This window comes from Columba livia, chromosome 18 (genome assembly GCF_036013475.1).
Source record: "Columba livia isolate bColLiv1 breed racing homer chromosome 18, bColLiv1.pat.W.v2, whole genome shotgun sequence".
Lineage (NCBI taxonomy): Eukaryota > Metazoa > Chordata > Aves > Columbiformes > Columbidae > Columba > Columba livia.
This window is the reverse complement of record NC_088619.1, coordinates 741,601-769,246: the sequence shown is the minus strand read 5'-3', so window position 1 is coordinate 769,246 and position 27,646 is coordinate 741,601. Positions and strand designations below refer to the sequence as shown.

General features: G+C 52.3%; 1 protein-coding gene across 1 annotated transcript; it reads right to left on the bottom strand.

Moving 5' to 3' along the window:
* Positions 1-13,137: 13,137 nt before the first annotated feature.
* On the bottom strand, positions 13,138-24,900 carry LOC102088101 (F-box/WD repeat-containing protein 10). Its single transcript, XM_021283455.2, has 12 exons — positions 24,578-24,900; positions 24,349-24,476; positions 23,245-23,361; positions 22,609-22,736; positions 21,505-21,705; positions 20,453-20,574; positions 19,958-20,106; positions 18,899-19,041; positions 18,035-18,193; positions 16,858-17,051; positions 15,243-15,434; positions 13,138-14,279 (listed from the first exon to the last, which is right to left on the bottom strand). Exons 1-12 carry the CDS (start codon positions 24,720-24,722, stop codon positions 13,438-13,440), a joined length of 2,520 nt encoding a protein of 839 aa, XP_021139130.2. The 5' UTR covers positions 24,723-24,900; the 3' UTR covers positions 13,138-13,437.
* Between the last annotated feature and the right edge of the window lie 2,746 nt (positions 24,901-27,646).

Here is a 27,646-nt window from a genome sequence, read left to right as displayed (position 1 = left end):
TGAGCCCGTACCTCATCGATTCCCAAAACCAGCAGCTCCTCCTTGTCTGCTTGCTTCTTCTCCAGCCTCCCCAGGGCCTGGGACAGAGCCTTCCAAGGCAGACAGCAGCCCGTGATGCCACGGCAGGGTCGGAGCTGCCCCCGGCCAGCCGAGCACCCCCTGCCTCCCCACCCCATCAGAAACCTCCAGGAAAGGCATGGGGAAGCTGTGCAGGGCTGCGAGCAGGGTGGCAGGGGGACAGACCCCTTGGGGTCCCAGCCTGGGCTCTGCACGCGGGTCACAGCCACCCACCTTGACGTCATTCTGCTCCTGCTGGCGATCCTGCTGGAGGTTTGCAAGGTCTGAGCTGAACTTCTCATAACCTTTTTGGAGCTGCACGATGCTGGTCTGGAGGCACTTGAGCTGCTCGTCCTGCTGCAGGGACTAAGAGGACAAGGCGGTGCTGAGCAAGGGGGTGGCTGCCCCACGGGGGCAGACCCAGGGTATTTTGGCTGATGGCCACGGGCTCTCAGTGCAAGCAGGACATTTGCTCCAAGGCTTTAATTCCCTTCCGTGCTGCTGACTCCGACAAGCCAATTAGGGGGGCAGCGAGGGGCTCCCCCACGTTAGAGCAAAGCAGAAATGCCTGGGGGTTCCTGGCAGCTCAAGCCCCCTACACCGCATCTCCTTACCTGTCTCCTCCACTTCGGATAATTGTCCACCTTGCCGCCCACCTTCTGGGCCAGGGACTCCACCTGCTCCTCGAGCTTCTCGCAGCGCTGGAGGAGCTTCCCCAGCAGCACCCTGGTGTCCGGGCTGCAGAAGTGGCACCCTGCGTGCTCGTGTCCCCCGCTCTGCACCGCCGCCCTCGGCTCGTCCAGCTGCTGGCAGGGGAGGAGGAATCAGCTCTGAGCCGGGCTGGATGCCGCCCACAAGCCCAGGTGCCGTGGAGGCTCCATGGCCCCATCCAGCCAGGGGACATGGCCGGGACCCCGCCAGGACTCCCCCCGAGCCAGCGGGGGCTCGGAGCGCTGCCCCCGGGCCTCACCTCTGCCTGCAGCTGCTGCGCTGCCTCCATCACCAAGTTATTCACGTACTTGGCCGCAAACTGCTCCAGCTCGGCCTGGGTCGGCTCCTGCTGCTTCCCCAGCTCCTTGCGCTCTGCCTTGACCTTCTGTCCCTTGGGCCTGGCCAGCGAGACGGGGGCAGGGGCAGGCTTAGCCTTCGTGGGGGTGTCCCTCAGCCCCCAAACTGGGATGCTGCCAGACCCCAGGATCCCTCGCAGCCCTGTGGGGTAGGAAACCCTCTCCCATCCTTTTACCGCGGCTGTCGGGTCATCTGGCCGCTGCCGTCTGCTTTTCTGCCGGCTCCAGACCCCCTCGTCTTTCTGGGAGCATCCTCCACCTTGCTGATCTGGGAACGGCAGTGGGGGCGGTGAGGGCACAGCCCCCTGTGTCATTCCGGCACGGGGACCCTTCGGCTGCCCCCTCCCTGCCCAAACTGGCATCCCCGCAGCCCCTCGGGGACTGCTGCCGGCTCACCTTCTCCTCCTCCCCGCGGAGGGCCCTGGCCATGTCTTGTAGGAAGGACACCTGGCACCTGAGGTCGGCCAGGATGCTGGTGATGCTCTCCCGGCCTAGAGGGACATGGTGCAAGGGGATGTGCTGTTGGTGAGGGGGTCTCTGAGCACGACGAGCCCCTGACCCAGGGTGACCCCACGCCAAAAAACCCCCGCCAGTCCTCCCGTGCTCTCACCTCCCTTCGGGAAGAGCCGGCGCAAGTTTTCAAGATCCGCATGTTCTGCTTTGGTAGATTTAAGCTGCTCCACCTGCTCCTTCAGACCAGTGCAGAGGTGGCCGAGCTGCCCAACCTGGGAGAGAACCTCCCGCATCTCCGACTCGTAGCTGGAGGTGCTGGTGGAGCCCCAGGGCTTGGCCGGCTCTTGGGCATCCCCTGGGATGGTGGCTTGGGAGCTGGAGGACCCAGGCTGCACCCCAGGGGTGGTGGTGTGGGTCCCAGGGGATCCTGGCTGCATCCCTGAGGTGCTGGCCTGGGTACCCCGTGATCCTGCCTGCATCCCCGCGGTGGTGGCGCCGGCACCAATAGACCTCGTGTGATCAGAGGGAGCGCCTGACAACTTCACAGGGGTCGCTGGTTCCCCCTGTGTCCCTGCTTGCCTCCCCAGGGAGCCAGACCCTGCAGTCCCCTTGCCGGTCTCCATCCCAGGCCGTGTCCCACGTCCCTTCGGCCCCAGTGCTGAGCTCTTCCTGGCCTGGCTGTCCACGGCCACCTGGGTGGGCTCAGCAGGGGCAGACTGGCCCCCACCGCCCTCCTGGGAAGAAGAGGCAAAGGGCAGCAGGTTTACTGGCAGCTGGGCAGCCGTGAGGACAGACCCCAGAACCCCTCGCCATGTCTCCAGTCCCTGTCCCCAAACCACCATCTCGCGGGGCCAAACTCGTGTTGAACATGAGAGCCCAAATGCAAAAGGATCATGGAGTCAGCCCGGCCATGGAGCTTGGGGGATGGGACCCCCAGGGATGGGACCCCCAGCATCACTGCCCAGCACCCCACCCCACAGGCTGTGCCCCGAGGCAGGAGGGCTGGTGTCCCGGAGGGAGCGGGGGACGCAGCCGCCTCCTGTCCCTGCGCAGCCCGGCAGGGTCCTGGGGCTTCCCCTGGAGCTGGGTGAGGAGAGGGACACCCGTTCAGATGTGGGAGCGGGATTTAAAGAGTATCCCCAAATGAACTGGGGCAGGAGACAGAGGGACGCTTGGTAGGGCTGTGCCTGGGGGCCGCGGCTGAATTGCACGGGCAGAGTTTTATCTTCCCTGCTCCCCTCCCAGGTGTTGCTAAGGCACTTTTGAACTAGAGAGCCCTCAAAACAGGAGGGCTCTCTAGTTCAAAAGTGCCTTAGCAACTCCTGGGACACCCTTCCCACTCTTCCCTCCTGCTGCCCTTCACGCTGGTGACACCGATGGACGTGGGGCACGGGCACAGTGTGACAGGGCAGCAGAAGTGGGAAGGGACGAGGGCCCAGCTCCCTCCCGGGGCATCAGGGGATGCTCACCAGGCCAAGTGTCTCCTGGATCTCCTGGATGTCTTCTGCCAGGCCAGAATGTGCCTCCTGCAGGGCATGCATGTCCTCTGCCAGGCCGACATGTGCCTCCTTCATCTCCTGGATGTCCTCTGTCAGGGCAGAATGCACCTTCTGCATGGCCTCCTGCATCTCCCGCATGTCCTTTTCCATGACAGAATGACCCTCCTGCATCGCTTGTTGCATGGCCCGCATGTCCTGTTCCATTCCAGAATGCGCCTCCTGCATCGCCTCCTTCATCTCCCGCATGTCCTCTGCCATGCCAGAGTGCGCCTTCTGCATGGCCCGCATGTCCTCTGCCAGGCCGCACTGCGCCTCCTTAAACTTGTTGATCTCCTCCCACAGGTGCTGGAGCGAAGCCCTTTTCTGGGAGAGCGGGTGGGGGGTGAGCCCAGGGGAGGGTCCCTGGGGACCTGGGCCCCGCTGTGCTCTGCTGCGGGAGCTCGGGCTTAACCCAGCCCTTGGGCTGAGGGCGGCACGACTGCAGCGCGGAGCCCAGAGGAGGGGGCGTCTCGTGGGGGAGCACCCAGGGACCAGCAAGAGCATCTACCTTGGAGACGGCTCTCTCCTCCTCTTCGGTTGTTGTTGGCATCAGCTCCTTGGCCATGGAGGAGACCTCGGAGTTGCTCCCGGTCCCCTCCAGCTGCTCCTCTGGTTTCCAGAGCTGCTGCCCTGTGCCCAGGGCTCCGTCCTCCTCCTTCTCCTGGCCAGGCTGGTCCTTGCTGTCCTGGTCCTTTGCCAGGCCGGGGGCCGGGCTCTGCCCTGGCTCCAGGACAGACAGCTGCAGCTGGCCCAGCTGCCCGATGATGGCCTCGAGCAACTTGTGAAGCGCCACGAAGTCAACAACCCCCAAATTGGGTGTCCCGATGGCGGCCTTCAGCATCTCCAGCAGACCGAGTGTGGCCATCGCTGCTGCTCTGCCGGAAAACACGGAGCCTGATGTGGGAAGACGGGAGCTTTTCTGTCCGGAGGTGATCTTGGAGGGATGGGCAGCCAGCAGCCTTTCTCCTGCTCCTTCTTGCCACAGAAAGCGATCAGTCACCAAAACAGATCCAAGTGCCGAAAGCAATCCAAGTGATGAAAGCGATCCAGTCACCAGAGCGATCCAAGTGCCGAGAGTGATCAAACCACCAAAAGTGGTTCAACCACCAAAAGCGATCAAACCACCAAAAGTGATCCCACCACCAGAAGTGATGCAACCACCAAAAGTGATCAAACCACCAAAAGTGATGCAACCACCAGTAGTGATCCCACCACCAAAAGCGATCCAACTGCCAAAATGAGTCCACCACCACAGTGATCCCACCACGGCAAGTGATCCCACCACGGCCAGTGACCAAATGGGCGAGGGGCACAGGTGACAGGGGACAATATAGTGTCTCTGTTGCCCAGCAACAGCCACCCCAGGAGCCAGCGGGCGCCGCCCTGGTCCTTTGTGATGAAGTCACCCACGGGATGGGAGATGCTGAGGCTCCCTCCTGCCTTTCCCACTTTACCACCCACAATGCAGCTGGTGACACCTCAAATGTTGTGGCAGGTCACTGCAGCCCGTGCCCAGATTCAAAAGACAATCGCACAGGTCATGGGGAATGAAATCTCCTTTCACTGAATTAAATACCCTCAGTTTTAATTGCAGAGAGAATGGCTTTATCCGTGTTGTGCACTAAATCAAACTCTCCCGACGTTTCACCCTTTCCTTTCCCCACGGCACAGTTGGCCTCGGAGGCGATTCCCCTTGGTGGCAGATGTGCAGCGACTGGCTCAGGAGTGCACCAGCACTGGGAACCTGGGCTGAAAACAAGGTCAAAGTGCCTGGTTTAGGATGCCTTTCCCTGCGGTTCATCAAGCAGAAGGATGTCTTTTGAGAGGGAGCTGTTCTGAAGGGATTTCTTCTGCCTCTCTTGACCGTTGGCACGAGCCAGCGGCTGCTGACCAGGAAATGTGCTCATCGCTTGCTCCCTCATGAACACTGTCCTGGCCTTTGCAGCTAGAACGACATAAACCAGAGGATGTTTCCTGTCACCTCTGCAAGAAGGTGGTTCAAATGCAAAGGCTGATCTTGCCTGTAAGCAGCACGAACTGCTCTAGAGACAGCTCTTTGCTGGGGATGGAGCTGTGAGAGAGGTTCTCCAGCTGGCACGGCTGCCTCCCTTTTGAAACACGGGCCATCTTTTGCTGGCATTCCCGTCCCTCAGCCTGATGGCTCTGACATCTCCTCTGATGCTTCAGAAACGGTGCTGCTATCTGCACAGCCATTGCAAGATCCTTTTGCACTGGGAACTGAAGCTGCTCCATAGCTGAAAGGGAGACCCCAACACAGAAAGCAGGGCTGCCATGATTCCTCTGAGAGTGAACCCCACATCCCAAAGAAAGCCGGTCCTTGGAGATGGCCAAGTTTGGAGCAGCGCTGTCACACGTGAGCTGCGAGTCACACAAGGAAGAGTTCCAGAGGACGGAGCGTGTCCCCAGATGGCTTTTGCCAGCGCTGACTGAGGAAGAGGCGTCCTGTCCAGGGACCTCTGCAGAGACATCTCCAGGCAGAGCAAGACACTGGGGGGCAACAGCCCCCCTCAAACCCCAGTTTTGCACCCCAAGTGGCCGCACGGCAATGGGCAAGCCTTCATCCCGGGCCAGAGATGCTGGGTCCAGAAGTCATGGCTTGCTCCCGGGAGGGTCTTTTTGTGTCAGAACCTCCTGTGTTTCGCCACGCATTTTTCATGGTCAATGACTTTCATTTCTTTTCCCTCTACGCTCTCCTCCGGTTTTGCCGTGGAGAGCAGATGCCAACAGTCTGTTCCAGCCTTACGGGATCTTGCAGACTTCTCCTTTGCTGTCTGTGGTGCTGGTGATTGCCTTCTGCTGCCCCTGGTTCATGTTGAAGACTAATTCCTGGCAGACGTGGTTGGTGCTGCTGAGCAACACTCTTGGCTTTGTGCTAGTGCTCAGTAGGACACCGACAAGAAAGCAGGTGTCAAAAACCTCTCGATCTTGTGTTGAATGGTGTTGTGAGGAATCATTTAACTTCTCCTTTTCATCCTGAGCTCCTGGGGCTTTTGGCAAGACTGGCCTCAAAAAGGGCCACGTCTGTCCTGGGGGGAGGTGGGGAGGGCACTAAATTCAGCTCAGTGTGCAGAAAGCAGGGGCCGTACCGGGAACCGCGAGGGGCCTGGCCAGCGCCTCGTGTGCCGGGGGCCCTGCCTGACTTTCTGTGTCCTAATGGGGTGCAAAGTGGAGCTGGGGGACAGGGAGCTGGGTGAAGAGGGTCCTGTGGGACCCCAAAACTCTCCCCACCCATCGTGCTGGTCCTCATTGCATCACCCCGTCCCTGCCGCTCCCTGCACGGGGCAGCTGGCATCAGAGCAGTGTTCCCTCCCCAAACCCGCTGCACCCCAGCGCTTTGAGCACCCTGGATGGTCCAAAATGTTCTTCGCAGACCGAGCTGGCCCTGCCTGGGCTGGAGATCCTCCCCAGGCAGCCCCCACGTTCTGGGGGTGCCACCCAGACCCTGCAGCGCTGGGTACCCCAATACCCGCCAGAGCTGGGCTTCTAGCATCCCCTGGTGCGGGATGCAGCCAGATCTCCAGTGATGGGGAGGCTGCCAGGCTGGGACTCCAAAAACCATCCATGGCCGATCTGACACCCCCGCAGATGTGCACCCCCAGCAACACGCCGGACACGCCGCCCAACTTCCCCGACACTCTGGCCACGTTCTCCAAGCTGCGAACCCCCGAGAGCCAGCAGAGCAGCAACAGCCCCATCGTTCCATGGCCTGTGCCCCCGGGAGCTTCAGCCCCTTCTGGGCCTCCTCGCCCCACAACCCCCAGCCCGCCTGGCTGCCCCCTCCTCACCCACCGCCCACGGCCTCCACCGCCCCCTGCCCCCCAGAAAGCCACAGCCACCATGGACGGCCAGAGACCAGACTGGGTTGGCGGAGGTGGGGGGGTCAGGGGGTCCCGGACCAGGGCGTTGGGAGCGGGGGCTCCCCTGAGAATCGCACTGGAAGAATTTTCTAGGTATTCTTTCTAGGGTGGGGGGAGCACACACTGCTGGGGAGGGCACTGGCCCTTGAGAGCCTCTAGATGGTCTTTTCTCCCCTCATTTTTTAAAAATATATATCTAATGTATATAAATCCAGAGAGAAGGAGCAGCAGCACAGGGGTGGGTGCTGGGTGGGGGGGTTTCTTAATGCCCCCTCCCACCAGCATCACTGCAGTGGGGCGGGAGAGCAAAGGGGAGGCAAATAACAAAGAAATCAATGGCTGGAGACAGCTGTCAGCACCCAGATCATGGCTATGGGGGCACCCTGGACTGGGGGCACACAGCCGCCGGGCCCCCTGCCTCTGCATGTCCCAGACCCCTGATGAAGCCCCCAAAGTGCTCCCCTCCTCCGGCTCCCAAAATCAGCCCGGCTTCTTGCACAGCTCCCCCGGGCCCCCCTCACCCTGTTCTCCCTCCCTTGACAACCCCCAGGGCCCAGCGGGATTTAGCAAGGTGATCACAGTATCACAGTATCACAGTATCACAGTATCACAGTATCACAGTATCACAGTATCACAGTATGTTTGGGATTGGAAGGGACCTCAGAAGATCATCCAGTCCAATCCCCCTGCTGGAGCAGGAACGCCCAGGTGAGGTCGCACAGGAACATGTCCAGGCGGGTTTTGAATGTCTCCAGAGAAGGAGACTCCACAACCCCCCTGGGCAGCCTGTTCCAGTGTCTGTCACCCTCACTGAGAAGTTTCTTCTCAAATTTAAGCGGAACCTCTTGTGTTCCAGCTTGATCCCATTACCCCTTGTCCTGTCATTGTTTGCCACCGAGAAGAGCCTGGCTCTATCCTCATGGCACTCACCCTTTATATATTTATAAACATTAATGAGGTCCCCCCTTAGTCTCCTCTTCTCCAGACTAAAGAGACCCAGCTCCCTCAGCCTTTCTTCATAAGGGAGGTGCTCCACTCCCTTAATCATCTTCGTTGCCCTACGCTGGACCCTCTCCAGCAGTTCCCTGTCCTTCTGGAACTGAGGGGCACACAACTGGACACAATATTCCAGATGTGGTTTCACCAGGGCGGAGTAGAGGGGAAGGAGGACCTCTCTCGATCTACTAACCACCCCCCTTCTAATACACCCCAGGATGCCATTGGCCTTCCTGGCCACAAGGGCACAGTGCTGGCTCATGGTCATCCTGTTGTCCACCAGGACCCCCAGGTCCCTTTCCCCTACACTGCTCTCTGATATGTAATTTCCCAACCTACACTGGAACCTGGGGTTGTTCCTGCCCAGATGCAGGACTCTACACTTTCCCTTGTTAAATTTCATCAGGTTATTCCCCGCCCAACTCTCCAGCCTGTCCAGGTCTCTGGATGGCAGCACAGCCTTCTGGTGTGTCAGCCACCCCTCCCAGCTTAGTGTCATCAGCAAACTTGCTGATAGTGCACTCTATTCCCTCATCTAAATCGTTAATGAATATATTGAATAATATTGGCCCCAGTACTGACTCCTGAGGCACTGCACTAGATACTGGCCTCCAACTGGACTCCGCACCATTGACTGCCACTCTCTGGCTTCTCTCCTTAAGCCAGTTTGTTCCCCCTGTCACTGCCACTGCCACTCCCGGCCCTTCCCAGGGGAGGGGGGAGCTGGGGGGGTTTTTAGGCTTCAAATCAATCTTGCTTATAAAGAGAAAACAAAAATACAACCAAGACAGGTTGAAGGTTTATTATTAATGCAAAAATAAGAAAAATAATTTAAAGAAACCCCCACTTTTTGAACCCCAGCTGCCCCATGCTCCGTACACAGCACGGGGTCTGATCCCCTCCCCAGCTCATGCGGTTCTGACTGGGCAGGCCAGGCTCCAATGATGGATCCTCTGGTGTGCACCAACCGGGTACAACTGCTCAAGGGAAACCCCATTGTCCAGGGTTCCACCACCCACTGTCCTTCATGTGTATTTTAGCAGCCCAGTTTATGGCTCCATTCCCCAGAGGCTGGTGCACGGCAGGGGACGTGATCCACCCACGCGGTGCCACGCTCTGGCTCACGTGTCTGAGCTTGTTTCAGAAATGAGTCGCACTGTGAGACTCAGCTCTTTCTGGGTGCTGTGTCAGCACAGCCTTGCTGTCCACGGCCCAGGACAGTGCTCCGGGCAGTGGTATCGGGCACCGGGCATCTTTCCAGCCATCCGATGGTTGCTTCCACCATTGTCAGCACATCGTCTTTACCTTGGCAGGTTTGCGGGAGTGTGATCCAGTCCATCCGCCAGGCCTGCCCAGATTTGTATTGAAACCATCACCCTCCATCCCACAGCAGCTTTAACCATTCGTCTTGTTTAATTGCAGCACAACAGTGTCTGTAGTGAAGCGCACCCCTCGATCTCAAGCCTGTGTAAGTGTTGCGGCTCTGATGACCTGAGCCATCGGGGCTCATCGGGCTACCAACAGTTGCTACTTCACATCCACCGCAGCCACCTTCATTTTAGCAGCCGCATCCCCCTGCTGGTTGTTTTCATGTTCCTCAGTGGCCACATTTTTTGGCCCATGAGCACCTGCATGATGGACTTTTCCAAGCAGGCTCTCTAGCCCAGCAGCCAGAGAGGCTGTTTCGAAAAGATGGACCTAATTTGAAACTATTATACCTCTGCAACCAGAAACCGCCCACTAACGCACCTCTTAGCACTTCAAAAGGGCATGACATAATTCAAAATGATGAGGGTTAGACAACTCTCCCAGCACACAAACAGCCCCCGGCCTCGGTCATTCGCAAGACAGTGACCCTGCAACACAAGGGCTAAGGGGGGACCTAATTAATGTCTATAAATATATAAAAGGTGAGTGCCGTGAGGATAGAGCCAGGCTCTTCTCAGTGGCAAACAATGACAGGACAAGGGGTAATGGGACCAAGCTGGAACACAAGAGGTTCCGCTTAAATTTGAGAAGAAACTTCTTCTCAGTGAGGGTGCCAGAGCACTGAACAGGCTGCCCAGGGGGTTGTGGAGTCTCCTTCTCTGGAGACATTCAAAACCCGCCTGGACATGTTCCTGTGCGACCTCACCTGGGCGTTCCTGCTCCAGCAGGGGGATTGGACTGGATGATCTTTTAAGGTCCCTTCCAATCCCAAACATACTGTGATACTGTGATACTGTGATTTCGGCATTGATCTCTCCATGCCAAAGAGCATTCATCGTTGGTGCCGACAATTTGAGGCACAGGCTGTATCTAAGGGGAAGAGCACAGTGCAACCACACACTTGAGAAGAAAATGTGAGACAAGCTCAAGAGTTTTCCGCGGAACACGCACCAGTCCTGGCGTCTTGCCAGCCGAGAACTCGGTGATCCCTCATTTGACTGTCCAGTGTGTATTAAGGCGACGTTCAATCGTGAGGCCACACGGGTTAAAGTCAGACAGGCCGTTCGTGCAGGTGACAAAGTGCGCAGAATTTCGGGATGCGATGTTACAGAACGTGGAGGACACAGCTTCTGCCACGTTTGATTTTTAGTGGTGAAGAGACTTTTCGTCCAAGTGGTCGTGTTGCCTGTCACAATGTGCACATATGACGATCGGAGAATCCACATGGAACTGTAGAGCACAAGAAAGGTTTATGGCCTTTTTCAGACAAAAACACAGTTACGGGGCAAAGGTATCTGGAAATGCTGCAGAACTGGCTCTTTCCACAACTTAACAAAGATTCCAATTAATTCCTTTTTTGCTGGGAGGGAGTCCGACGTTCTCTGAATGCCTCACCCTTGGACAGGTCGCAAGGACTCCCAGACTTGACGCTACACTCTTGGCTCCCAAGATCCCCCGACGTCACACCCCGTGACTTGTTCTTGTAGGGGGACGTCAAAGACAGTCTTTTTGTGCCACCATCAGCGACTCATTCAGATGACCTCAAGAACAGAACCACGGCAGCGGGGACCTCAGCAGAAGATGACACTTGGAGAGGGATTAGGGAGTTCAACTTGAGAATTCAACTATCGCCTCCATGTTGTCCGTATGGCAGGTGAAGGGAACATAGAGCATTTATGAAGATGTTACTAAAACTTGCTAATTCCTTAAACCCTGACAATTTTTGTGTAACTGTAGTGTATTGCCATTGTGAAATCTACTGCATTGAAACTGGAGCCATCTTTTTGAAACACCCGCTAAATACACCATCAGCTCAAGCCTGACTACGCAGACCAGTGCTACACAACCCAACAAAACGATGACTTCAGAGCATCTTCTGTAGGTGATGAACCGCACATCAACACTAACAAAAGCATCCACCCCAAAGAAGGCATCATGGAACATGTTTCCCAGAGTAAGTAACCCAAGGTTTGCATCAGCATCTTTCAAGCCAATGTAGCAAGTGCCATTTGCTTTCACGCTGCTAGATGGCCCCCAAAGCACAGGAATCTGTCATGATCTAAACTCTTTGGAGCTGCTCCATCCTGCAGCATCACGGGAGGTGCTGTTCATCTCGGCAACTTGTGATCTTGGGGAGTTTTTGTTGCCTTGAAGTGCTGGAGCACGTCCCAAGAAGAGCAAGATAGCTGGTGAGGGGCTGGAGCACAAGTGTGATGGAGCGGCTGAGAGACCTGGGGGGTTCAGCTGGAGAACAGGAGCTGAGGGGAGACCTGATCTCTGAACTGCCTGAAAGGAGCTTGGAGCCAGGGGGGTCGGGCTCTGCTCCCCAGGAACAAGCGATGGGATGAGAGGAAACGGCCTCAAGTTGCACCAGGGGAGGTTGAGGTTGGATCTGGGAACAATTTGTTCCCCAAAGGGCTGTGGGGCATTGGAACAGGCTGCCCAGGGCAGTGCTGGAGTCACCAGCCCTGGAGGGGTTTGAAAGATGCAGAGATGAGGTTCTCAGGACATGGGGCAGTGCCAGGGGTGGGTTATGGTTGGACTCAATCTTGAAATGATTCTATGATTTTTGAATCAGCTTATATTATCTACACTTTATGGATGACACAAGTGGCACCTGTTTACAGCAAAACTCTCTTGCCAGCTCTCTGGTTTCATCTCCATGTGTGGCCGCATCATGCCCTGCACACACCAGTGTCCCTCTGTCACCTCTGCTCACCCACAGACTGGGTGCACAGAAAGGTCAATTTAATTCAGAATTCAATTGCAAAGATAGTAAAACAACCTCCTAATAGTTACCTTCATAAGTGATTTCACATATCATGTATGACATCTTCCCATATGTTAATTCCCTTCCAAGGCATCTCAGATGCCCAGGTCCCAGCTTCACATCATGTGCTGAGCTACAGACGAGGGCAGAACTCGCTCTAGCGCTGCCTTTTCACTCATTTCTTGCTGTCTCTGTTGGCTGCAGCATCTTAGAAGTGCCCGAGCATCCACACCCGCAGGGAGATGCCGATTTGTTGGCTCCAAATAGGAAGACAACAGTAATCCTTCTCACTTCAGCATAACTAAGAAGTCATCAGTCTTTCTGTGATGTTTTTCCACCAGGCTCCCTTTATTAGATTTCTCCCCAGGGGCTGTGCCAAAGGCTGTGCTGGGATTGAGCCCCATTGCTTTTCAGAAAGTGCCATCCTGTGGCCAAGTGTGAAATCCTTGCTGCTTCCCATTCTAAAACTAAAGTCAGGCAAAGCCACCTCAGACACCGTAATCCCTGCAGCACACCACGGATGTGCTGCAATGAGGCAAATAACCAACCTCTCAGCCTTGCTCATCCCCAGCCTGCACAGCCCTTCATCCCCTAATCTACAACAGTCCTGCTCCCACATCTTCACGGTTCTACATGGACACTCAGTTTTAATTACCTGTTCATTTTCTTTTCTTTGAGGGACAACTATCGTCATTTTTCACTGTGAGGTCTGACTTAATCACAGGGTTGGGAAGTTGAAGATGACGCTAAAGTGAACGAAACAAAAATAATCACCACTCTACTGTAAGGAGAATTTCCCAGAGTGAAACTGCTGCTTACAGCACCCCACCATCCACACCGTTAATTAACAAACGTGTTGGACAAAATCAGACCCAGGATTGACCTGTGTGCTGCACCACTAGTTACTGGCCTCCAAGTAGACTTTGCGACACTGATCACCACCCCCTAGGCTCAGTCCACACTTCTTCAGCTTATAAACTTTAATCAATCCACGCAATCTCCAAGAAGATTTATTATCTTTGAGACATATGTTGAGTTTTATTAGTGTCTGTATTACCAGCAGGTCTAGCAAGATAAATCCAGGACAGGACTCAGTCCACTCACTGCCCTGAGAAATAGCTGAATATACCAAGAATATCTCTTCAGAAAAAAACATACAGACATCTTTTATACTTAGAAACTACATGGATCGTGGCAGCTGGATGCCAGAATCCTCAGATAACGGTTGGTTGTTGGACTAAGGGCTTAGCTCAGATAAACGTATTAAAGCCCAGTTCAGGAGCAGGTATCTTCCCCTCCCCAGTAAAAGAGTCCACAGGCAGGCCTTTCACTTTCCGTAGCCAGGCTCTCCTGCGTGCTCTCTCCCGTTCTTCTGTGAGCTGCTGCTCTGCCTTATACTGAGCTGCAATAGCTGCCTCATACCGCTCCTTCTGTTTTTCCATCAGAAGCCTGAACCCGCCGTTAGGCTGGGAAGGGTGTGCAGAATTCGCACAAAAAGAGATTTTTCTCCTGGAAACCACTCCATTTTCCGTTTGTGCAATGGTCGCATGTGTTGGTTTGGTCTGCTCAGCAGCGGCTGTAATGGGATCAATAACCTGAACGCCACCTCCAGGGGGAGGAATGACTTTACCAGGAGCTTTCTTTTCCTCCAGCAAACCAGAGCAAGTCTTGAGCCGCACAACAGAGGGAGCAGGGATGGACGACTTCACAGTGGGTCCGTACAAAGAGTTTTTCAGCTTGAGCTGCAGCATTTTGGTTTCAAAGGGTACAAAGATTCTCCTTGGGGTCAGAGAATCACTGCACAGTTTCGCCTGTCGGAGCTGGGCTGCCTGATCATTTTTGCATTGCAGGGAGGGTTTGTGTATTTGTACCTTTTCAGGGTGGTGGTGCTCACGTTCCCAGGCTTCCTTGACTTTCACATGACGATGAACGTGGGACCTGACCGGGGCTGCCTTGCAGGCATTCTGCAGCGTGCTCAATGTTAAGAGGAACTTGGCAAGGGACACGGGACTACTTTGACCTCTGCTCTTTCCAAATTGCCAAGTGGATTCTGCCTTGTAAAGATGTGCAGGTACATGTTCGCATCTGCTACCTGTTCCCAAAAATGCAACACAGCAGGAGTCAAAGATAGTTCTTCTGATCATCATTGGCAGGTTGTGCGATTATGCCCTTGACTAAGAACTGGACGAGGATTGTGTAAAATGCTCAGCCCCACAGACTTTGCCATAGTGACACATTTGTCACTTGGTTTTGCCATGTCATTCCCATGTCAGTGCTTTGCAATACAATTCTCTTTTTCCAGTCTGGCCAACTGGAACTTCTGCCCCCTGGAAATGTATTTCAGAGAACATTAAGTGCAGAAAGGCAGAACACGGCAAACAAACTAATGAAAGTTAGTGCTTGTTCCTCGTTTACGGAATTTAGAACTGTTTAATCTGCACATACACATGACCCTGCTTCTTAGTTACAAACATGGGAATGTGGGGTTAGAGATTTTTGATGGGCACAGTTCTCTGAAGTTCTATTTCAGAGTCTGCCTTAAACTTCAAGGGCCCAAAACATTCTGAATATAAGACTCTACAGAAATGAACTTGGGACTAATGCCATATGGTCACAGGCCACATTTGCGGTCCCAGTGCTCTCTCGTTCTCATGTCTCAGGCTGCCGTGTCACTGTTGGCTGAGGCAATTCACATATAATTTTTTAAAACAATTTTCTGGGTTGCTGCTATTGATCAGATACCAACTACTCAAATTATGTGCATGGTTCTGCTACACCTGTTAAAGAAAGAAAAAATAGAACAAGGAGACAACAAAACCCCCTAGGCAGCAGAGAAGTAAGCCGTACAGCTAGAGCTGAGCACTTGTCCTGTTTCTTCGATGTACAGCAGGTTCTGTAGCCATCACAGGCTCTGCCAGTGATGTGCGTGACCACTGCAGACCTTCCATCCAGAACAGGCCTGGCCTCCAGAGATCCTCGTGTTTCATTCTTTGGTTTATCTTAGGTGCACTTGTTTGATGAATCGCTGTCCTACCTGCCTGCCAAGTGTCCTTACCAGGAATATTTGCCAGGAATCCTTTAGAACGTGCTCTCGCCATGTTTCCCAAGGTGAGGGTGGAGGGCTGTGTGGTGTCAGGACCACACAGTTTATTCTGCTGCTCTGCCTGAACATGAGAACTCTTCTTCATCTTGAGCAAATGCGGGTGCTGCTGGCAAGCTGCTGATCTCGTCAGTTTATTGCAGAGAGCTAGAAAACAACAAAAGATTAATCTCAACTTCACTGGTGTCAAACCTTTAAAAATCAAATGTGCATAACTGTTGCGCTTTAAGTCTTTGGTTACTGTTTTGCCTCTTATCACATCTTCTGAAGGTCTAGGGATTAGAAACAATCCAAACATATTTGTTTAGCAGAAAACTTCACAGCATTCAAAGATGACAGTAAATGTAGATCTTTTAAAATATTAAGTATGTACACACAGCCCATACTTTTTTGCCACTAGAATTACAATACACTGCACTCCTATTTGTTTCCTGTTTCCACAAACTGTGCGTCCCTTACCAAGCAGAGCCACATCAGTGAGGTCAACACCTGGTGGCCTTCAAAGCATGAAAACTTTCTCAGTTTACCTGCAATACACAGTTTGACTGTGGAGCTGGAAGATCTGTGATACATACTGCATTAAATAACTGCTGATTAAAAAAATCACTGTGTTACAATTTAAAAGGTGCCTGCTCATGTGCAATCGCATTTCCCACGGATGGCAGATCCCGAACGCAGGTGTCCTGTGACTTTCTGGAGTATTTTCTAAGAAGAACTGAAACAGCAGCCTGTTTCCCTGCACACCAGCTGTAAGAATGTGAATAATACTGATTTCTCTGTTACTGAGCTGCAAAAATGACAGTGCCTGTCTGTATGGGGATATAGCGGAAGATTTGGCCAGGGGGTTAGTTAAATGTAAATACGCTCAAGTGACTTGCACCTGTCTGTAGAAAAAGCACATACATCACACCAATTGTTTTACTGACCTTGTGTGCTTGACGAGCAGAACCTCTGTGTTAGATAACATAGGCCTGTGAGAAACTCCAGGCACCTCATCACTGTGTCTGAGATTCCTGCTTTGTTGTGACAAAGAGCGGGAGGCTGCGCCTGCCTGAAGCCGTGAAATACAGGCGAGCTCAGCAGGCCCCGTGACCTTCTAGCAGGGCTGGACTGGCCAGCGCCTGCGTCCCCGCTGCTGTCACCTCTGCCGGGAGCTCAGGTGCGGCTTCGGAGATCCCCCAGTAGAGAGGGAACTAAAGTAAAACTTGCTCTTTGCAAATGCATCCATGGCCTCTGGCTCTTCTTGTGACGTGCCTGCGTATGTGTACACGCTGCCTTGACAAATGTCTCCAATTTATACCAAACCTTTCTAAAAAGGCACAAAGGTTTTACAGAAGCCTACAAGTGATGGAACCATTGAAACCAACAGCACACCTCCCAGACTGCGCTTTTGAAAAGCAGAGAGTCTGCATATTGATTAAGATGAAGGCAGCCATGTACTGGCAATGATCTCAAATTCATTTTAGGAAATGCCAGTGTGATGCAGAGACTGTTTGTAATATTTTGAGGTGTTCCCCAGCTTTTCAGTGACTGGCAGGGGGCCCAGGTTGAGAACAGGAGCTGTCAGCACCTTCTGGTTCCAGAGCCAGGCGGCGCATCTGGTCGTGGTGCTGCCTTCGCCGGCGCAGAACCGGGGTTCTGCTCCAAGTCACCTGCTGCTGGTTGTTCTTCCCCGCCACCTCTCGGTCGGCATCCAAGGTGTAGTCCCACCTGACGTCCTCAAACTGGAACACCAGCAGTACGGCTGGAGAATTTATCACCATCCTGAAGGAGGGAAGGAAAAGCTGTGAAGAGCACGAATACCACTAACCCAGCCCTTAGTCTCTGCGAGCACTTCAACAGCTCTGAGATGACCTGCACTTGTTTAAGGGAGCAGGAACGATTAACCCATCGATGGTGCTGCACATTGTAACCCAACCTTTGTGTGAGCTCTGTGGGGCTCTTTTCATTCAGCTCTATAATAAACTTAGTTGTAAAACGATTAGGATGAAAACTTGCAGCAGTAGAGTGAGCTAGATCAGTGCAATGCCAAAAGAAACTGGAGATACCATATTATTAGGGACATTTAATGTAAATTGGAGGGGTGTGATGGGCCTGGCTGCGATGGAGTTTTCTTCATAGCAGCCCATATTTTGCTGTGGTTCGGAGCTGTGACCAGAACACCAGCATTTGAGCCATTGCTTATGAGGAAGCTGGGAACTACCTTCAGTGTAGAGGTGCAGATGTGAGGAGACCTGGGAGAACTTTCCACTGTTGGCTTTTATGAAGAGGCAGTAAGGCAGGGAACAGGTAAAGGCTTTGTCAGGCCTTGGCTTGAGTCCCCAACCTGCTGAGAAATTTGGGTGCTCAATTCAACTTTACAGTCGATCCATAGAATCTTTTAGGTTGGAGAAAACAGTTAAGATCATGAAGTCCAACCATAAACTCGGCACTGCCGAGTCCACTGCTGAGCCATGGCCTGAAGTGCCACATCTTTAAAATACCTTTGGGGATGGGGACTCCACCACTTGCCTGGGCAGCCAGTTCCTCTGTGTGTCTTAAGTTGGAAAGAAACGGGAAATTGTCAATCGCTGGATAGAGCAAACAAATCTATTTTTAGCCACTGCTAACAAAACCAAGTTATGAAAGCAGTCAACAAGCAGTAGAGACCTTTAAAGCTTGCTTGTGAGAAGGAAAAATGCTTAATTCCTTAAATTACCAATTTATCTACCTAGTTTAGTTCAGAGACGACAGCTGCCGTCACCAACCTGTTTTCTGACACGTGGACAGAAGAGATGGGGCCCCCGCTGGTATTGGCCATCAGCACTTTCAGGCAGGTCCCAGTCAGGAAGTTAAATACACGGATGTTCCCATCAGCGCAGCCGCTGATGACTCGGAGATAGAGGAACTGCAGAGACACGACTTCCCTGGAAACACAACGTGGCAGCGCTGGGACACCCATTGTGCTTTCCCAAGGAGACGTGGTCAGCTCCCTCTTTTGTCCTGGAGGAGATGCAGAGCTCTGCCCCCATCAACAGGCTGAATAAAGAAGCTCATGCGGATATTTCCAGGGCCTGGTAGTGAAGTCCTTCATAATCCCTCCCTGCCCAAACCAACCAACCCAGTGCATCCTCATGGCAGCCACTGTGGCTGTGGCCATCTGCCGTGTTTTAAATTGCATTTTTATGTCTGGAAAAGTAAAATAAAATAATATGATGGTACAGCTCTCACAGTTCTAATGAGTATTAGAAAATAACATTGTACACAGTTGGCAGGGGTCAGCATGTAACTTGGCCACCTCTGACACAGACCGTGTCTTCTCTTAACCTGTATGCAAGAGGGTGTCATGCTACCTGGTCACGATCCTTGAATTATTAGACTACGCCCTGTCATCCCTGTTTGTGAACAAGTGGTTGCAATATTTGCATTTTAGGTTGTTACAGGTCTTAACTGACAAACACTGGTTATGACCACGTAGTGCCTGACACTTTAAAGATTAAGATTGTTGAATGTGGGGATATTTCAGATACCAAGCTTGATAATTAAGGCATTCTGTGTTTCTATAAGGGAGATGTTTTCTTTACAGACTTAGTAGATTGCTGAATACAACTCGAAACGCATCCGATTCCTACTTTGGGTGGTGGAAAGCTGTGAGGCATCTCCTCAGGTTTCCCAACATGCTCCATCCCAGGGCGTTCCCAGCGGTGCTGCCTGTGACAAGGTGCCACTGGTCAAAGGACAAGCACTTCACTGGGCCTTGGTGCCCCTTTAATGTCTGCAAAGTAAAAGAAATAGGTGTAACGCTCAGTAATCTAGATGTAAATATGCCAAGGTATCTTATGGCATTCACAGTACCAGCCTCATGTACTATGTTGTAGTTTTATCAGGTGTTATTCTAATAGACCAATATATTCCATGGATAACTGTTAGTTTTATAGTCACAAGAAATATTCTGGGCTTGCTACTGATAATGAGCTGCTGGTGTAGAATTAACATTAATTTTCCATCTTTATTTATGTGCTCAGTTGATGCCACCGCACCAAGACCTTTATCATCCATTGAATGCTCACCCAGGAGAGAAGAGACCCAATGGCCCTGACTGTAATGAAAGGGACAATCGCAAATGTAGCTCAGCTGGAGCCGGGAAATCCTGCATCTGAGATTCCTCTCAGTTTGCAGCTCTGTTCCCTGCAGATAGAAAGAGCTTCACTCATCTCAGATGTGGACTAACACTGATTCTGGACACCTGCTAAAGGTAATTAGCAGTCTCCAGCCTCGACCTTTAAAATGCAGAGCAGCCATCCAGCTGCTTCAGCTGCATCAGCTGTTACCAGTTGTGAAAATTTCATGTTTTCAGCTGACAGGTGAGACCCAACCCCAAGAGCTGTTGGTCAGACCCCAACCTCTTCCAGGGTCTGAATGTCCCTGCAGGAGCAGAGGTGGATGTTTCTACAGGAATGATGGGGTCGGCACAGCAAATCAAACCCTGCATTAAAATTGACGCTTGTTTGCAAACAAGTTTTATATTATTTGCTTACAAATAAATCTGCGGTTTCTTTTACCAGTTTAGGCTGCCTTTGGTTTGGGGCCTTTTTTTTTAGAAAGTCTTTGGCAAGAACAAAAGGCTGTGATAAACTAGCACAGATTTTCAAACATTTAGCACAAAATGATTCACCTAAGAAGAAACTCACTTTGATCAGAGCACCCGTATCCGCAGCCCAGACTCTGACCAGCCCTCGCTCGCACCCGCTGACAACGCGGGCACTGTCCGTTCTAACCACCCAGACAACGCTGCCGTGCTGCAGGGTCTGGAGACATTTCCCACTCTCCAGATTCCACACTGTTGGGAGCAAAGGGGAGAAATGTCACAAATCAATAGTAAAGAAACCTCTGGCAAAGCTGCAAGTTGATACCATTTTCCCCGAGAGCTGGTGTGGCCTTATAGCCACAAAACCTTTAAACATGAATAAAAGCAGAAGTAACAAGAATTTATGCAGTGACACAGAGACCTTGCACGTGCACGCGGCCACAGCTTCGGCTGCTCTGGAATCAAAAAGGGACGCTGAACTCCACCCTCCAGTTCATGCCCTTGCTTTATTCAGACGCTGCCCGTGGCACCCGTCACACCTCCAGCACTCTGCCCATCGCGCTACTACTGGCCTTTGTCTGGAAGCTCCTGGTCTCACCTTTTACCATCCCATCCCTGGCTCCCGACACAAACTGCTCTTCGTGTAAATCCAAGCAGGTGACTGTCCCATAGTGACCATTGAAGACTTTCACACAAGCACCACTGTAGATATCCCAGCACCTACAAAGGACCAACCAAAAAGGGAATGCAGTGATTAACTTAATTGATGGCTTATTCATCTTATTCTTTCCTACTTAACAGGCCCAGCTTTTCTCCTCTACACACTAGGCTGAAGTCAGGAGTCATTCCACTAAGGTGTCAGAGTATTTGGAATGATCAAGTTGGGATTAGTATTAAATTTTTACCAACATAATTTGTTCTACCTGCAGACTACCTGGAAACACATGTCCAGATTCCACCTTAGGCACAGCTACCTCCAAATGACCTTGAAATTTAGAGCTTTGCAGATAACATTGTTTCTTTAGAGTGGCTGGTGCCAACGTGATTTCTGTTGGCCTCAGAGAACACCAGCACCTGTTCAAACAAGCATTTTGGAGCAGGGAAGAGCAGGGGTGTCAGAGCCTGAGCCACTGCAAACTCTTTCCCTTTTTAAGTGCTGCCTTGCACTAATTTCTGGTATTGCCGTGCCAGAGCCAGACAACCTGCTGTTCAGCTTTTACCCCGCATTGTGGTACTCTTGAGATGTAGAGATAAACAACACGTAAGGGCTGAGCATCTCCTGTCTGAGGGTGCAGTGTCTGCAAAGGAGCAGCTGTGCAGCGGGTACCAGGCTGTTAAACCTGCTCAGCCAAACTGTCACAGATGAACCCAGCCTTGCTGAACTCAGTGCTGACCTTAGCAAGTGCCTATGGGAAACATCTGGTGTTTTGAGGCACTTTAGGAAAACCTGTGCATCACCGGGTGAAACTGGAAAAGAGAAGCTGTCCTGTGTGAGTGGGGGTTGTTTCCTATCTACTGTCCTTTTCTCGTTACTATAACAAAAGTGAGGGCAGGAAGATTTCAAAGACGGGCTGGAAGGACTAAAGATGAATGTTTTCCTGGATATCCCAAGAGGCTGGTATCCTGTGGCACAGTCCCTGCGCTGCTCACCTGATGCTGAGATCAAAGCCTGTGCTGAGGATGAAGCCTTTTTTCTCGTTGAGGAGCAGAGCTTTGCTCCCAGCACGACCAGAGAGCAGAGGCGGCACTTCTTTTGTCCCTGGCATGCCAAGGAACCTCACTTTTCGGTCTGCAGAGCCAACGGCTACCAAGTCACCACCACTGTAGTGGATTATCCTGCTCTGGTCTGACCTGGATAAGAAACAGCGACTGAGATGAACTTTAGCCAGCTGACAAGGTACAACAGGTCTAAGGTGTGACAGGAATTTCTGTGATGCTGAACGGTCTTCACTGAGCAGCCTGACACACAACACGCTTAAATGGGTGAATCCTTCGCAGGGCACCACAGCCAGGGTCCCTAATTCTGCATACTCAAGGTTGTATCTGGAGAATAAGCTCAATAGGTGCTGGAGCGAGTGGAGAGAAGGGAACGGAGCTGGTGAGGGGCTGGAGCACAAGTGTGATGGGAGCAGCTGAGGGACCTGGGGGGTTCAGCTGGAGAACAGGAGCTGAGGGGAGACCTTCTGATCTCTGAACTGCCTGAAAGGAGCTTGGAGCCAGGGGGGTCGGGCTCTGCTCCCCAGGAACAAGCGCCAGGAGCAGAGGAAATGGCCTCAAGTTGCGCCAGGGGAGGTTGAGGTTGGATCTGGGGAACAATTTGTTCCCCAAAGGGCTGTGGGGCATTGGAACAGGCTGCCCAGGGCAGTGCTGGAGTCACCAGCCCTGGAGGGTTGGACAGATGGAGATGAGGTTCTCAGGACATGGGGCAGTGCCAGGGGTGGGTTATGGTTGGACTCCATGATATTGAGGGTCTTTTCCAACCAAAACGATTCTGTGATTCTAAAACGGGGAGAGTGCTCTGTATCCTTTGTGATACACTGGGGATCACTAACCCTCACATCTTTAAAAATTACCCTGCTATCTTTATTTAAAAACTGGATTGGACACTGAGGATTTTCCAATACTGATGCTGAGGGACTCTCCCCTCCATCCACACGTTCCCACAGAAGGACCGTGGGGAACGGAACAGGTTTGCAGAAGCCACTGTTGGGCCCTACAGGGTTAGTGCAGAGAGCAGCCAGGCAATCTACTCACCGGTCCATGAGGACATGAACACTGTAGGAGCCACAGAAGACATTTCTCTCTTCCAGTTTGATTGTGTCTGTTTTCAGATCGCGATAGGCTTCCTGCAGATTGTCTTTCTCCTCCTGTCTTTCTCCTCTCTGTCCAAAGAGAAACAGGGAAAAGTAACTCAGGGAGGGAGGAATGTAGCATTATTCGGCAGTATTAAACATACCAGCTTGGTCCCTACTATAGTGACGAGACCGGAGACAGAATGTGTTGGTAAGGAACACCCAGAGTGCAGGAGCTTCCTGCTTGGTGCAGAAACAAGGGTTGTTCCTCAGCAAAAATGCAAGACCTGACATCTGCACCCTTTATTTCTGGGGAAAATGCTGTGTCCTTGGAATGCTGCCCAGCCCTGCTCGCAGCTCTGGCCCCAAGGCTACGCCTGCGAGATGCATTAGGACAAGGCAGGATTTAGGGATGCAGGCTTCTGCTCGTGACAGAAGGTGCTGAGCAAGCTCTGGTCCTTAAGAGTTGCTCACGATGGTACAAACCAGAAGAACAAAGCAACTCCAAATTCACTGTCACATCTTCCAAGATGTGTCCGCCTTCTTGCCCAAATGCTGAAATGCAGGATCCCTGGAAGGCAAACACCTTCCAACATACCTGCGGTTTACTTTCACAGTCATGGTCTTCAATGACATCCCCCTCTTCGTTTAACACCGGAACTGTCACATCGACTCTTTTGGCATAGGTTGGAACTGCTCTTTTGGGACACAACCCCTGGAACGAACCGACAGAGGCACCACAGTCACCGCAGTGCCCGAGCACACAGAGGACGCTGCTCCCGGGTGGGTGCTCCAGCATCTCCACGGGACACTGAAGCCACACCCAAATCTGAACTGCACACACTGGTTTACTGTTCCTTAAGAGACTGGACTTGCATTTACCACCTTGTTGGTATATGACTTAACTGCTTGTGAAAAGTCATTGCTCTTTCTTTTTCCTCCAAAATCCAGTCTTGAGCTCCTAAGAATCCGCAAAACTTTTCCTTTTCAACAGAAAAAAGTTTGAAAGTGCATCTCATCTCTGGTGAGCACTCGGCTGGTTCAGAATCCAAACCCACTGAGGTGAGAGGCTTTCGAGACATCTTTAGCAATGTTTAAGTTTCATTTGTAATGTGCAAAACCTTACATGAAGCAGTCTTTAAATGCTGGCCCAGAGCTGAGATTTCAATGCTCTCTTCACAAATCAAAGCACACAAAGACCTCCTACTTATTCTCTTTGGGGATTTACCTTTACACTTAGCTTGGTTTGTGGCAAGTCTGTCCTAAGCAGGACAAGCATTTCCTAGCAGTTCTGCTTTACTGTGTCCCAACTGCCAGCTGTGACTTCTCAAAGTCATCTCATCTTTCCATCTTCCTTGGTGGAGCAAACAAAGCTCAGGGAGCTGTTGCAGCTCTGCCAAATTGTCACCAGCCCCTGGAAGTACAGGATTTGCATTCCTGACCCAACCCTGTTTTCTTCGTTACAAGAGTGTTTTGCTCCATTTTTAGAGTCGCAGACTCCCTGAAGGTCAGTAGAGGCTCTTGTGTTGTGCTTACTTGTGATAGTATGAACATCTAACCTGGCTTAACTCTGCAGATGGAACAACAGGACAAAGGTGGGATGTGGCCTCGAGTAAAAGCATTTCCATCTAATGGTTTGGGCAGTAGTAGGAAAACTCTCTTTTTAAAGCACATCATAATGGCAGAAGCCCAGACATCATACCTGCAAATATAGGATACTCTCCTGCACTATTTTTCGACATGCACGTTCCTTATTGACTTCTTCGGCCAGATAAGCCCAGAATCTATTCACAGATGCACATGCTTTGAGGGATTTTTGATCCAAAAGTCCTGAGGTATTAAAAGGACAGAATGGTTAACCAAGATCCACACTAGAGGCCATCCATGGCCCTCGGGGGAAACCATCCTTGGGAAAATCAGGGCAGCTTTACCAAAGATGTATATGGACAGGTGAGATGGCAGGCAGCTGATTAAGTTCTTGGACCCAAAGACATTAGAGGGTGACTGGTGGGTGGCAGGACCCACAGCCTCATCTCGACCACTTAAGGGGCACAGCAGGCGAGTTCTCCTCCACATCAGGGCCCTCCCGGGGGAGTCACTTGGTGCTGTGGGGCCAGCAGCTCAGTGCTGGTGGGCGACCACCTAGAAAACAGAGGAACTGACAGTTTCGTAAGCACTTGAGCTTCAGTGGCTGTTAATGGTGCTGCTGTTAGCAGTGCACCGCAAGAGCTGGTTGATTTTCCTTAAACCCTTCAGTATTGTACTGCTGAAAGGAAAACACTGGACACTCAGTGTCTTGCAGGACAATTCAACCCAGCAAGGCTGGGGGGCAGAGGTGTGTGGGATGACAACTCTTCCCACTCCCCTTTGTCCCGAGGGGCAGGCAGGGGCTCCCAAACGGCCCGGAATCCCAGTTCTAGTCTGCAAACAACAGCTCCCTCCCCAGAGGAGGGAGGGCTGTGTGCTGCTCCTCCCCACCGCTGGCCCTGCAGGGAAGGGCTCTGCTGACAGCCACCCAGGCTGCTGACAGGTGACATCGTCCTGCCTGGGCAGTTACTTGCAGTTTGTGTTAAATTCAGCCACTTTAAGTCTCAGCTGGGGGAAATCAAGAGGATATTCGCAGCTCAGGGGAATCCAGCACAAGCCCCAGCAAAGCAATATTTGCTTTTCCTACACCCTTAGCCCTCAAAAGACACTAAAGGGAAAACCAGCACGGCATCAGCACCCAGGACACCGAACCCGGCCGGCCTGGCTGCCCTCGGGGCGAGGTTTCGGTCCCCTGCAAGCAGCCCATGAAGCATCAAGCGGTGCCCCCAGGCCCCGGTGCAGACAAACCCCTTTGTTCCCGGGTCCCACCCGCGCCCACCGGCCCCTTCCCCGGCGCCGGGGATCCAGCCCCCTCCCCACCCCGCCCCGCTCACCCGCCCCGGTGCCCCCGCCGCGTCCCGTTGCCAGGACACACCGCTAACAGCCGCGGTGGCTCGTGCCGAGGATGGGAACCCGCGGCGGGGCAGCGGGCACAGCCCCCGGAGCACAGGGCAGCTGGAAAGTGAAGCAGAGGGGCTGTGAAAAGACCTCAGAGAAGCGGGAGAGAAGGGAGGGGTAAAACAACAACAGCCAAACACCACACGCACTCCAAAACAACGACCAACAAACCACACTTATTTAGCCATCTAATGATTCAAAAATGCATGTAGATTAAGACTAAAGACCTGTTCATCTATCATTCGCAAGAATGTAGGATGATTAATTAGGTTATTAAAAAAAAAAAAACAAACCCTTTTGAACAGAAGATCAAGTGCTGCAGAACAGCCTGCAAAGGCCAGGATGAACTCGTACCTCCGCAGGGACTCCCCTCAGCCCTGCAGGAACAGGCTCAGATGCATCAGGACAGCAGTGGCACATCCCTGGGTCATGATCTGTGCACAGCAAGTTTGGGGTTATCGCTGTGCCTGTTCAGCGCTTTCGCTTACTGTGAGCAGGAGTGGAAACGATGGTGCTGGATGGGAGCACAACAGTCTCTGCCCTGTGGAGATCTCAGCACTGTGCAAAGCACTCGAGGCACCATCCCATGCACATCGCCATGGTCATGTTTGCCATGCAGGATTTTAACACAGCTCTCAGGCTGAGCAAGCAGAGAAATGCAATGCTCCAGCCTCAGCTATTTCTCCAGCGCTGGGTTGTTTTCCTGCCCCAAAGAGCTACTTACAACAAATCCACCCCTTTTCACCAGTACCAAGCACTGCTATAGGGTCTCTCTGTTTGCTTGCTCAACTAGATCAAAGCTTGGAGCTTTGCCCAGATCACAAACCCCTCCAGAAATGTGTTTTACTCCCTATGCACAAAAATGCTTATCTTACCTACCTTCCTGGATATCTAGTGGTATCTCATACATAATATTTTTTAGCAAAACGGTCCATTTGGGATTACAGCACCCAGCACTGAGAGAAGCTCTCACGACCCCAGATCTCACATTCCTCCAGGAGGGCTCTGAAGGGAGCAGCCACCTCTCCCTGGGGCAGATTCCATTCTGCCCCCTTCTCCACATTCACAAGAAAGTGCAAGCACCCTGATAAGGCAGCTCCTACTAAAACCAGCCCTGAGACCCTCATACAGCCCCCCATAGCCTCCTGGCTTTCACAGAGACCCCCAGCCCCACTGCTGAGATGTCACCCTCCACACCAAACCTGCGCCCTGCCAGGAGGACCAGGAGCGCATCCCACCCTGCCAGCTCTGCTCAGATAACCCAGAGTTACTTTCCCAGCTGCACATGAGCACACAGCACTGAACTGACACCCACAGCTATTTGTTAGAGATAAATATTGACATGAAGGACCTCAGCCCAGCACCTGGGAGAACAAACTGATTTTTTTTTTTCTTTTTCCTTTTTTTTTTTCTCTTTTTTTTTTTTCAAGCTATTCTACTCTCCCACACACTCCTCCCAAGCTCCAGCTCTTCTAAGCTGCAGCTCTGCCCTTTTATTGGAAAGCTGGGTTCCTTCCCCAGCTGAAATGATTTTGCTGCTGAGCTCATGTGTTTCTGCCTGTCCACGGCTGGGGAACCCTCATTCTCCATGGTCAGAGCCATGGGGATTAGAGGCAGGTAATAAATTCCTGAGATGTGTAACATTCATGTGAAGATTAAAGCTGGGGAGGCAAATCAGCTGAAACAAACAGAATGTTTTCCTGGCTCAGTCTGTCCTGGGACACAAAGAACCTTGGGAAGATGAAGACAGCCTGGGAACAGACGTGGAGGTGAAGTTCTCTGTCTGGGAGATTTGTACTGGGAAGAACTGGACACAATGGGGAACATACTGGTTTTCTGAGGCCTGAAGACACGTTCAGCTGCCTGCCAGTGGAAGGAGGAGCCCAGGCCGCTGCTGAAGCCAGGCAGGGTGGGCATGTGTCTGGCTCCTTTTTCTCTTGCTCAAGCATTTAAAGAAAAAAAAAAACCCTTTTATTTAAAATCCTGATGTTTTGCAATAAAGGCTGGAGTGTGTC